Below are 13,219 nucleotides of genomic sequence, written 5' to 3' on the forward strand. Positions count from 1 at the left end.
CACTTGGTTATTGATTTCCTAATTCTACAGTGTGGTACTATTTTTCACAAGGCATACAGACTTGGAGCATCTCAACGTAAGCTTGTAGTGACCGTTAGGCAGCTCAAAGAGGAAAAGTGACATCTTTGTGTGTTCCCGACTTGCAGTGAATGCTGGGCAGCCGTCGGCAGAAGTCGACGTGACTTTGTGTTGTGATTCTGTTTTCCTTAGGATGTTCCAGGGCCTTGTCCAGGGTTATCGAGGCTGCTAGTCACGCTACCTGGTTTTATTCTCAGAGCCAGGAGCGACGTGGTGCCTGAACGAGGTGGTGGCCTCAGTGTCACAGGGCGTGGTTCTCAGCGGACAGGACTCCTTTCCCTCCAGGTCACTGGGAGACACGGAGTTTTGAGACCTGCGATTTTGGCTGAAAAAGCTGCTTTGGAAATTGGCATCACCATCAGCGGGAAGATTTGTCGATGACTGGACTTCAGGGTACGGTTCCCCCTCCCGCCTCCCCCCCTACCCCCCACCCTGTTATAACAGCTATGTGGAACATGCCGGAGGATGCTGGGTGGCCAACTCAACCCAGGGGCCTGGGCTGGGGACAGACAGAAGCAGGACTGGTGCCAAAGATTCGTGTATGCACGGATTCTGTTTTCCCTTTGGGGGAGAGTGAGGGGCTGGGAAGAACAGACTAAGAGTACAGTTGTTTCAAAGAAACAGGCACTGCAGGAAACGAGGGATGGGGTGCGTGGACCAAGTCCTAACCAGTGCAGAGATTCATATTTTGGTTCTACAGGAATCTAAGAACAAGAACGTATTTGTATCCTTGGAGAAGCACATACTAAAGAAGAAAACCCAGAGAAACCAAACGACTATGTACAATATCATATAGCATGTGTCCATGGCGGCGGGCTGGGTACGGCTTCAGGTGGGGAGTTTTGGTTCTATTCGGAGAGAGCACTTGTAGAGACTTTCTTCGTCCATTACAAAAGATTGGTCCAGTAAATATTGGGTTACCTGAGAAAAGGAAAAGAGAAAAAGGAACGGCAGGGCGATGGGACCTCCATAATACTACGTGGACGTCGGGTGTCTCCCGGGAATCAGGCACTAGGGTGGAGGCAGGAAGGGGTGTCAGGTTTGCACATGAGGCAAAGATGCATTAAGCAGTGTTGTGTCTTTGTATTATTTTTCTTAGTATTATTTTCTGCCTTTTTTTGTCTTCACAGTAATATAAAATCACATATAGTCAAAATTACTCTTGACCACCGTTTCTTTGGTTGAACATTAGGTGAAATATTTTGGGCTCATATTAAAAAATCATCTCTATCTAAATATCTAAAATGTCAATTGTAGCATCTAGGTAGTGGATGTACGGGTGTTCACAATTCTTTCAATGTTTCTGTATGTTGGAAAAACATACTTAAACACCAGGTTTATGTAACACCGAGAGAGATTCACCCAAGACAAGACAGTGGAAACTGAGGCCGTGTACGGAAAGAGGCTCCCTTATTTTTCGTCTCACGAGGCTCACTCCAGGGCAAAATCTCAGAGTGGAAAATCAGGAAGAGTCACCACGTGGACTCGGTTACTCTCCTTCCTCCTCCCTCCCCACTTCACACTGCTCTCAAGTGTTTTGCTGGATTCCTGTGTGTTAAATGTACGATGACAGATCAGAGCCCAGATCTCATAGGCAAACCCCAGCCGCCCTTCGAAAAGAATCTTTCCAAGGCTCATTGACTTGTCAGTTGTTTGGAGCCGAAGGTTCGTTTTTCCCCAGAAACTCAGAGCAGAAAAAAGAAAACATATTATATTTCTTAGCACGTAATTGGGAATCTTCTGATAGGTGCTTGAGAAAAACCAAGTCTTTGTTGCGAGCATCTTTGCTAATGGACCCTCTGCTACTGTGAGGGACAGAACCGGCTTCCTAGGATGCTGATCATCAGTCACAGATGAAATGATTATTGTGTCTGATTAATGGCTCTCACCCAGCACCTCTAGGAAGACAACCTCAGATACCACCATCTAGATGAACTCATATCCACTGATAAAGATATGGCGATTTTACAGCCATGTGAAATAGACCAGACTTTTATAAATAGCTAGTAGCTTCCTGTGAACAGCCCTTTCTAGAGCACAAAATCTCAACCCTCCCAAACACTCTGGGAATCAGCAGACTGGTTAGTTAGTTTCCTCCGTCATGAGCATTTGTTTCCCTAAAAATTTTGCTTTAGCAGGAGACTGGCATCAAATACCACCACTGCAAAGCTGTTAAGGAAAAGAGTCTGAAGGGAAGTAACATTTATTTGTATTGCATATGGAGCTCGAGGGCTAGTTTAAGAAGGGGCCAAGGCCTAATACAGTGCCTGGCACACAGTACATGCTCAGTAAATACTTGAGCGAATGAATGAACAAGGAAAAAGTGGCACAATTGGTTAACCCACTGATTTTTCTTCTCTCTGTGGCTATCAGCTATAAGACAGATAGTGAGTTCACAGAACATGGCAGGAAACAGGGCAAGTCTATCACAAAGGAAAGTAGAAGAGAAAAATACTAAGAGCTTGATTTTCTGGTATGCTCAGGAGTGTGACTGGAGCTGGATATTTTTTGTGAACTTCAAACTAGGAGGTTAAGAAGCTGGATGGAAAGCAAATACATCTCTGGGCAGCGTAAAAAAGTCATAGGATTCGGAGCCAGAGTCTGGATTAGCAAGTCCCAGTTATTTTAACTGTAAAATGGGGCTAACAGCATAGGGTTTGAGTAGTGAAATGAGACTAACATGCCAACCTGTCTCCATACAGCCCCACCATCTTTTAAAAAATGCATATTAATCCAGTCCTGTAAGCTCCTTTCAGGGCTTCCCACTCTCCTTAGGACACGGCTCTAGATCCTTCTAGAAGCCCACAGTCCCATCTGGTTCAGGCTTGTCTGAGGCTACTCATAGCAGCCGTCTGTGGTCTCTGTGCTTCTCAGATGGGCCCTGTCCCCCAACCCCGATACAGGTCCCTGGATTCACACTCTCACAGCACTCTCTGATTCCCGAATGTACAAGGTGTTTTTCCCCCCACCTTGCCTATAGCAGCAAAAGACTGAGACAACCTAAATGTCCATCAGTATAGAGGATCGAATAAATACATGAATTTCTCTGCAGCCATAAGGAAGAAGGAGAATGCCTCTGCCTCAACAGGAAATATCTCCAAGATATATTAGGGCAAAAAAGAATGATGCTGAAGCAATGTATAGTATGCTACAGTATACATTATAGTAAAAAAAAGTTGGGGTGTGTTTGCATACACACACAAAAAATGGGTGATACGGTTGGCTTTGGGAGGGGAACTTGGAGGCTGGGGGACTTTTTGCTGTGTGCCCTTTCTAGCTGTGAATTTTGAAACTGGTGAACATTTCGAAAAGATGTGATAAACACTGCCTCTCCTGCCTCAGGGGGAGGTCAGACATGATTATAAACCATCCCATGGCAGGTAAAAACCAGACAGGAGCTGAAAGATTAGCACAAGCGCAGTCCAAAGGAGGGGGAACTCAGGGCGGGTCAGGGCACAGGGGACAAGGAGGGTTTCCTAAAAGAGAGGGCCCAGGGAACTCAGGGGCAGAAAGTGGTTGGGTGTGGAGCGGAAAAGGCAGGAAGGAAGGCAGTGCAGCCAGAGCACTGTGAAAAAGCGGAAGTGACTGAAAATGCTGCCAGCTTACCTTTGCTTGGTGCTCTATTTTGTAGGCAGTTTGTTGAAACTGGCGAATCTCTCGGATGATATGGGATATCTGCGGGAAGGAAGGAGAGGTTTGGAAGACAGTTTTCTCTTAGTACCCCCTCCCCCGACCCCCTCCACCCCCTCCCCCTCCACACACACACATGCCACAGAACAGAAGGGGCATCAACAGCCACGTCTGCAGTCAGTCTCTTAATTCACCTCCTGGGAGACCCCACTGAGTCAGCAAGAGTTTCTTTAAACCAGCAACCTGCCTCAAAGGCTGACACTTGGTGAGAATCTATAAATCTACAGGTTATAAGTTATAACATAGAGTATTTGTCCTTCTCTGACTTATTTCACTAAGTATAATACCCTCTAGGTCCATTCACATTGTTGCAAATGGCAGAATTTCATGCAATTTATTTATTTATTGAACTATAGCTGATGTACAATATTATATAAGTTACGGGTGCACAATATAGTGATTCACAGTTTTTGAAGGTTATACTCCACTTATAGCTATTACAAAATATTGGCTATATTCCCCGTGTGGTACAACATAACCTTGTAGCTTATTTTATACATAATATTGGGTTGGCGAAAAAGTTCGTTTGGTTTCAAGTAAAGACACATTTTTCATTTTTACCAAGAACTTTATTGAATATATTCAGTAACCGAACGAACTTTTTGGCCAATGCAATAGTTTGTACCTCCTAGAATGTCCTTCTTTTTATGGCTGAATAACATTCCTCTTTCTGTGTGTGTGTGTGTGTGTGTGTGTGTTTGTATACACCACATCTTCTTCATCCAGTCACATAATCTATAAAAATACTGAATTACTATGTCATATACCTGAAACTATCACAATATTGTAAATGAACTATACTTCAATAAAAAGATGCCTATTCTGAAAGGTAAAAGGTATATTTAGTAGGATCACATGATAGATGATGAAGAAAGAATTGTTTTAAAGACTCAGAGATAATACAGTAAAAGAAAATTACCAATCATTTTCTCTGAGTAATGAAAATAAATTAGTGATTTTTGTTGCTAAAAAAAAAATCTATAGGTTAATTATACTATGTAATTAAGAGAAAAACATATCATTTGATCAGTGGTACTGGCTTATCCAACATCCTAAAACAGCCCCCCCTCAATCCCAGCAACAGCTAAAGACCTCTGCCACTTTCTACGTGCCCACCATGTGCAAGACCACACAAAGGGGCTCCCCCATCCTGTTCCCAGGTCAGTGCTGCCATCTTGCCTTTGACAGAGAAACCTTACCTATTAAACAAAATATCAGGAGGAACCCCATGACACAGAACCGATACAAATAGAGGCTCTCTAGTTGGAGTGAGAAGATGAGAAGGTTGGCTGGAAAAGCAGGCTCCCTGCTGGAAGGGTCCTCATCTCCCCTCCCAGGGCCTAGACACCTCTGGGGAAATTGGAAACCTACTTGCTTCGGAGGTGCTGCAGAAATGATTTTGCTGCGGCCATATAATGCAAGTGCTTCTCTGAACAATAACGGACGGGGTGCGAATAAAGGGGCAGGCTTTGGAGTCAGACAGACTTGGGCCCCAGACCCGGCTCTGCCTTTTCCTTAGGGGTGACCTTGGGCTGGTCATTGATTACTCCAAGCCTCAGCCTGCTCACCTGTAAGGTGGAGAATAATAAGATCACCCACCCCTCAGACTGCGGGCATTAAAGGAGGAGACGCAGGTAGAGCTGACTCAGGGCCTGCCAGAGGGTAGCTGCTCGTTTGAGGAAGTGGAGAAGCCGGGTTCAGGCTCCCCAGTGCATGTGCCGCGTCCAGTCGGCCAGGACTGTCGGGCACAGCTCGGGTGAGCCCGGGGCTTGGGTCTGGGTTTTGATGTTCCCCCCACCCCTGGCCCGCTCTGCTGTGGGGAACGCACCATTCTCATCTTGGAGAAGTTGACCAGGCCGTCCTCTGTGTAGTTGGGCGTCCCCTCTTCGATGAAGGCCAGGTCAGTGAGGTACATCCCCAGGTAAGGGACACAGGGTGGGTCACAACTTTGAAGCAAATGGCATTAACAGAAGTTTTTCACTTAAAAACTCGAGCCTCTGCCGCGAACAGAACACCCCGCATGCATCTCTCGCTTTGTTGGAGGGAAAGGGATTTCTATTCGCCAAGAGTAATAGCAGCTCTTGGGGCTCGGATTGCCAGCTGGGTGTGAGGGTCAGTCCTCCGGGGTGGTGGGGGTGACATGGTGCCCGCTGGGGCCTGGGGCGTCTCCATCAATCACCCCTCCCACCCCAAGCCAGAAGGCCCTCCTCTACCTCTCCGCTCTCCCTCCCAGATGGAGCCCCGGGGCTTGGCCGCCAGCCCCCTCCCAGCTCGCCTTTCCTTTCTGTCTCTCCACTGAAACTCTCCATCCCAATCCCGCCCTAGAATCACATCCTGGGGGGCTTCACAGCACCGTGCCCATTCCTGCCAGTCACCACCAGCCACCCCACCGAGCCCCTTGTCCCTTTCTTTCCCCAAGACTTCTCTGCCTTTACTTCTTCCCCATTGGGATCTCTGCCCACCCAAGTACTGGGCTGCCAGCGCAGGAAACCCTTGCCCTCTGAGATCACCATCCTGGATTTGGCTTCTGGGCGGGGGCGTTGGGTGACACGGCTCCCATGATCGGTGGCTCCTGGGGGATGGCTTTCGTGGGGATGGTACTCAGCAGTATGGGCCGGACCTCTCGGATCTGTGGCTCTGAAGCAGGGGTTCCTGTTACTGTTCCTGCACAACTTGTCCTGGTGCCTCTGGGTGGGGTGCTAGGTTAAGGGGGTGACTCTGTGATGGGTCCAGTGGTCACTCTACTCTGGCAGAGCTCCAGATAGTTCGCCCAGGGGACTCATCACACAGTGCTCCACAGCCTCCTCTCAGCTCAGCACACAGGTACAGGAACTCGCCTTTCTAGCCCATCTCACCTTTGTCTCCTTGTGGCAGTCCTGCCACTCCAGAGGAAGGGGAGGCAGGGAGGATGGTAGAGCAAGAACAGAAACCTGGCCTGTCCCTTGCCTGCTTGCTGTGTGACCCTAGGCCAGTTCTTTCCCTCTCTGGTCCTCAGGTTCCCCTCGTACCAGAGAACTGATATTAGCTAAGACAATTTTAGGTTATTTGAGAGTTGATTTTAGGTGATGCCCAGACACTGTTTATACATATTGATTCATATGATAAGAAACATTAAATTTTCACTCCTCCCCCCGCCACTGCTCAAGGAGAGAGCTCATTTGGTGACAGCATAGCTTTGTCACTTTCTAACACGTGCCGTTTTCCTCTTTTTTTCTTTTTGAACAAATAGTAACAGGTCTCACTCAGGAAACACTAGGATCTGGCCAGAATTTAATAATATTATTTTGATTTCACTGTATTTATTTTTTATGGTAACCTGTGTATTTATGGCAAGTACACTGGTTTCCCATTTGCTGTCATGATATAGAGTTTTCCTTCTTATTTAAATGTATTTCTGGGAAATAGTGAGTTAATTTAAAGGAGACCATTAAGTAAATGCAAATATAGCTGACACATGGGTACAGCAAAGTCCTGAAGGAGGTGGATGCTTGGAGTTTGGGAAACAGTGAGCAGGAGAAATGTTTTTTGAACTGTCGGTCTTGACCCTTTCATGGGTGTTAAAACCAATTTGGTGAGTGTTGACCAGATTTTTTTTTTAATTAAAAAAAAGAGAGAATAGAGGATATCTGGGTTCATTGCATGGACTAAAATTGCTTTGTGAAATTTTTGTTCCTGTTATGCATATATGCATTTGTATATAGGGTCACACTGTCAAATGTAATTTTTTTTTTTTTTTTTACTGTGAGTTGTGAAAAAGAAAAAAAAGCAAGAATCATACTGGTCACTGGCAGACCTCTCTGGGTCCTTCTGGCCATTATACTCCATGATTGCTACATGCCTGGCTTTTCATTTCCTTTCCGTCAAACTCCAAGTTTGGAGCACAGGCTGGTGGATCTGACGGAGAAAGAGTTCAAAGGTCTGAGCAGCCTCTCTAGAGCTGGACGGCTGAGGCAGTGTGCTGGCTGGCAGGTTCTGGGGGGCACCGCACTCCCCCTGCCCTTGATGGGAACCAGGTAGCCTGCAGAGCTCGAAGGACCTCTTATCTCAGATAGAGGCAGAAGGGGAGGCCGGGTGCTGCTCGCTGCCTGTGAATGACTGAAGGATGCAGGGTGTTTCTGGATGCCTCACAGGGGCTCTGACCACCCAGACCAGTGAAAAAAGTCTGGGAGTCCTCTGGTCACTGAGGTGTGGATCTCCCTGAGGTGTTTACTGGGGTTTCTGATCCAGTTGTGGAAAGGTGATGGACGGGCAATTTAGTCACTGCAAGTGGCACTGCCAGCCCCAGCACCGAACTCTGTTCCTGTTTACTACCTTCACGGTGAGCGGTCCAGGGAACACCACCCTTAACTCAGTCATGTACACACACACGCACACACACGCACACCCAACCAACCAAAATCCAGAGCCACGTAGGTAAATATATGGGGCTGTCGGAGTGGCCAGTGTAGGGGGCTGTGGGGACAGGTGTGGGGTACGCAGGGCCGGTGGAGGGCCCCCAAAGGGCACCACCGCGTGGAGACAGACCATGCTGAGCATCTGAGCGAGCAGGGGAGCACGGTAGGGGCTTCATGTAGGCAAAACACCCAACCTATGGCTAGCTCTGAACTTCCGTGTGGGCATCTGGCCCCTGTCAGGAGGCATCCAGCCTTGCCCTGGATCAGGGCGGGGCCAACAAGGCTGAAATTGTGTGTGTGGGGGGGGCGCTTCCTCTTTCGGCAGAGCCCCGCCATGCCTGTGTCTGATGTTTCAGGGAGCAGAAAGAAAAGTGCCCCGTCCCCCATGCTAAAAGCTGCCCCTGGCGTTCCGGGCAGGCCTAGACGTGGTGACACCTGGCACCTGGATCTTGTCTGTGGTTGTTTGGGGCCCCCGCACTTGATGTTTCTACCAAGAAATTCCTGCTGATGTCAAGGGGGATGAAAGAAATTAACTGGTACCGGCGACTGAAAGCGAGATGCAGCTGCCCCAGGGGCGCTCCACCCGACCCCAGGAAACGGGCAGTGACGGCACGGATCAGCCCTCTCCTTCACCCTGTCCCAGCCGTGGGATGGGCTGCTTTCTCTTACAGGTCTCAGTTCTGGCATGGGGTGCAGGGAAATCAGGTACTCAGGTTATGGAAAAAAAAAATTTTTTTTTTGGCAATGTGTTGGCAGTGTGGGTGGGCCTCGGGGTCCAGTCTTGCTTTCTGCCTCCTGGATACTCCCTGCTCTGTTGTCTCATTAGCAAGAGACTGGGATTTGCTCTGTGGCCACAGACAGAAAATAAAGATGGAAACGGGTATTTGGCCTTGTCGGAGCCCCTGAGACTCTGGAACTCCAGGACTCTGGATCCATCATATCCACGTAGATAGATGGATGTTCCCCTCGTTTGGAGGTGGTTTTGGGGTGACCTGCGAGTCCGCTAGCAGACTCGCCCCTCCAGAGCTGTTCCCATCCTCCACTGACGGAAACAGAGGGGAAGGGCTTTCACGGCAGCAGCTGGCAGTGAGAGCCTGGCCCCTGCGTTCCTGCCGTGGGCATCCTGTTCAAGCTAAAGACAAAGATGCCGATGAGCCCGTCGGAGGAGACGGACGGGCAAAACCGGAACTGGCCCCCAAAGAGCTGGTGACCACATTTTACTGCCGGACGCAGTTAGTCCTCAGCCAAATGCTGTTGGCGGGAGCTGCGGGAAGGTTCTGGGTGTGGTTTGGGGGATGAGAAGGAGAGACAACGTCCATCTGGGGGCGCCCGGGCAGGGGACTGAAGCATTGTAGGTGGGCCAGGGGATATTTAAGAGAGTGGCCGGGGACGGGAGGGAGGATTTGGGGGTAAAGGGAAAAGGTCACGTGCTAGCCCGGCTGCTGGCACAAGGCTGAATGATATAATGACAGGCGAAAAAGGATGCCCAGGACCTCAGAATGGGTCTGAGGACCTACGCGGTGGGGTCTGTCACGGGCTCCTTGTCTGGGTGGGTCACCAGCTGTGCCCACCACCTCACTCCACTCCCTCCGGCCCGTCCCCTGCCTGGTGAGACGACCCCCACCCCTGACACAACACCGCTCTAAGTATAAACCTTAGTGTCTCCGAAGAAACAGTACAGAAACGTTTACCCGAATCTGTCCTTCCCCTGCCTGCCTTGGCCTGTATCTCCATAAGGCAGGAACCCGGTTTGCATAAAGGTCTTAGCGCCCAGATGCCCGAAGGCCACCTCCGCCCCGTGTGGCTGGGAGCAGAGGCATCTGGGAGAGACACTTACATAGGCCCACGGGTAACCTGAAAGAGGGAAGACAGTCAAGATGGGGACTCGGACAGAATGGGGGACCACGGACGCGGTGGAGGCAGCGGCGGCGGTGGGCGAGGAAGCCATGTGAAGGAGGCTGATGGAGCAGCACCCTGCGGGCGGACGGACAGGTTGGTGAATGCACGGGGTGGGGGCAGCTCCCCGCAAGCACAGTCCACGGGGGCTCCGCGGAGCCCAGGCGGAGGAGAGACGGCCGGACAGCACAGATGGGTGGAACATCTGTCTGAGGACACAAATAAAGTGGAGATGGTCAAGGCAATGGCACACGGAGCCGGCACAAGGGACAGACCAGGTACGGCAGGAAGAAAACGAGAAAGGCAGACGAGGCTGGCAGGGCGGGTGTGTGGTGTGTCAGAGCCACCGGCGAGGCTGGAGGTGCTGGGTGGTCGCGGACTTCAGTGGCCTTGTACTGGCAGTGATCACGTGATCCCTCGCGGAAGGGAAGAAAGGCATTCCTGGGCTCTATAAGGAGCCAGGACCCTAGGGGTCTCCCAGGGTCTCTCCAAAGTCCAGCAAGTAGCAAGCCAGGCAGGGAGAGAGAGGGTGAGGGCCAGCCCAATGGGGCACACGTTCAAGTGCCTGAGGGGAACACAGTGGCAGAGACTAGTGGAGAAACCCCAAGTGCACGTCTAACCAGAGTGAGCAAACCCACATTTCACGTGCGTATGTGGCCACAGCATGTACCAACAGGCCAAGTCACCGCTGCCCTGGGAGAGCTGGCCTGGACCCTCGTGGGAGGTAACCTCGGGCAAACAATAGAGCACTGGCCTGGGAGGCCAGCCTGGGCTGAGGCCCGGCTCTATCACCACGGCCCCAAATCCTTGGGCCAGCCACTAGTTCCTCAGTGTCCTTGTCTGGAGAAACATCATGGGAGAATCTGTCTCACAACAGTGGCTCTCAACGGGGGTGATTTTGCCTCCCTGAGGCTATCTGGCCATGTCTGGAGACCTTCTTGGTTGTCATAACTGGGGGGGGGCGGGGCGGACACTGGCATTTCATGGGTAGAGGCCAGGGATGCTGAGAAACATCATTCTATGCACAGGACAGTCCCCACGACAAAAACTGTCCTGGTCTAGGGACCTCCCTGGTGGTCCAGTGGTTAAGACTCTGCACTTCCACTGCAGGGGGCGCAGGCTTGATCCCTGGTTGGGGAACTAAGATCCCACATGCCGTGTGGTGTGGCCAAAAAAAAAAAATCCTTGTCTAAAGGACAAGAGGGCCGAGGTTGAGAAGGCCCACCTCACAGGTGGTGTTAATGGAGCTGCACACACCATGGCCAGGCAGGGCACAAACTTTGCAAACTGTAAGGTGTAAATTACTGGTAAAACCATATTTCTTTGATTCCAAGATGCCATTGTGTGTAAAATGCACTCTTGTCTTGATGACTAATTATCTAGTACAAAAAGCAAACACAATCATACAAAATAAATACACTGACTGTGAGATGTATCCTGATGTCAGAAATGGTAAAATGTAAAATAAAATGTGCATTTTGGAATCAAGGAATCCGGCACCACTATTATCATCATCACAGCTACTGCACGTCTCAAGACTATTCCTGTGCCTCTTGTGGGAAATGCCCTGACACCTTGGAATTTCTCTGGTAGATGATGGAGGACAAAGCTGACCTGTCCTGGGGGTCTGGGATGTGTAGGGGCCGGTCTTGTGGGTAGACAGATGGACAGACAGACAGACCTCCTGCTCCAGCCAGGGGTGGCACGTGAATGCCTCTGCAGTGTGATTCTACAATTTAAAAAATAATGGTGACAGAATGACACACACTTACTTTTTCAGAGCTTCTCTCAGATTCTTAAATCTGCCTTCTGACGACACAAGCTTTTGGAGCTTATCAATCAAAGCTTTTGTCTAGAAGGAATTAGAAGTATTTACTAGCACATAGCACACATCAAGGCCCGCGACTCTGGCCCAAACTCCAGGGCTTCGCTTTGCCTCCTCGAGATAGGGCACGGGGATTTGGGGACTTCCTGGGTCTGGGGACTTGACCCTGAACTCCTGAGGAGGCAGACATGGATCTTTGTTTTGCTTGCCCGTGTTCATACATCTTTCAGAAACATGGGAGTAGGGTCAGGAGGGTCCAAGTGTCACGGTCCTGAGACCTGGGTGGTTGGGAAGGACTTGGCAGGGGTAGCTCCAAGGACCTGGACCCGGTACAGGGCATGGCTGATGTTTCATCATCATGATCTTTCTCATGACTGTACCCAAAGGATGTGACCATTTTCTCATACCTTCACTTTGATATATCAGGAGCACCACCCAAATTTAAGAATCAAGAAAAAAAGATGGCAGATGAACTGATCATCAAAGGAGAAAAGACTTTGATGGAGAAGAGGAAATCCTGCAGCAAAGGTCCCCATCTGCCAAATGACCAGGCCAGGCCCTACCCACGTATCAGGCCGGAGCAACTTGGGTGGCTGGAGTTTGTCTTAAGGGACCAGGTGTGTGCCACAGAGCGTGTCCTGGGTGGAGCCTGGCTTCTTCTCCTGCATGACCTGGGGAAACCCCTTCACTTCTGGAGTCCTCAGCGCCCTCATTCATAAAACGGGGAGATGACTAGTGACCACCTTTCCAGCTCTAATCCTCAGAATACAGAATGTGGTTGAGAAACCGGGCCGGAGACCAGCCGTGCATCTTATCACCAGAGGGGCTAGTCAGCCTGGAGGGGACACTGGCCACAGAGGCCAAGTACACCCCTGATCTTTGGGTCTAATTTTTATCTGAGAAAACTGCCTGAAGAAAACAACAAGCTAAATCTTCCTTCTGATGGAAGAAGAGGTCAGTGTGTACTCTTCAAGGAGAAAGGATGGCAGAGAACATCAATCTGCTCAGTCCCTCCTATCAATCTGAAGTCTTGTCGCCTGGTTTGGACTGACCCTGTTCAGAGCAAAACTTTATTCTGGATCTGGTGAAAGAGCCATAGGCCAGGATGGAACAAGCCCCACCAAGCCAAGGGCAGATGATTCTGCTTTCACCTGAGATGACCCTTCTCAGACGCCCAGGCCAACCTCCACCCCAGGCTCTCAACTGCCCTCCTGCACTTAATCTCTTTCCAGAGCTGTGCTCCTGCATCTTCTTCTTTCCCCTCCCCCTGCAGAGACATGAGATGCTGCAGCTTGAGGCCAGATGTGGGGTCTGAGTGTCCAGAGCCCTCAGTGGA

At 50.0% G+C, this 13,219-nt stretch overlaps 1 protein-coding gene across 1 annotated transcript in view; it reads right to left on the bottom strand.

Annotated features, from left to right (window-relative positions):
• Positions 1–527: 527 nt before the first annotated feature.
• Positions 528–13,219, bottom strand: part of RASGRF1 (Ras protein specific guanine nucleotide releasing factor 1) — a 104,917-nt gene continuing 92,225 nt past the window's right edge. The window contains exons 24-27 of the mRNA XM_081229514.1: positions 11,831–11,910; positions 5,597–5,714; positions 3,685–3,753; positions 528–999 (exon numbers count right to left, since the gene is read on the bottom strand). Of these exons, the coding sequence (XP_081085640.1) occupies positions 907–999; positions 3,685–3,753; positions 5,597–5,714; positions 11,831–11,910 (360 nt within the window). The 3' untranslated portion in view covers positions 528–906. The remainder of the gene's footprint in view (positions 1,000–3,684; positions 3,754–5,596; positions 5,715–11,830; positions 11,911–13,219) is intronic.

The sequence above is a fragment of the Mesoplodon bidens genome (genome assembly GCF_964165515.1).
Source record: "Mesoplodon bidens genome assembly, chromosome: 3".
NCBI classification, from domain to species: Eukaryota; Metazoa; Chordata; class Mammalia; order Artiodactyla; family Ziphiidae; genus Mesoplodon; species Mesoplodon bidens.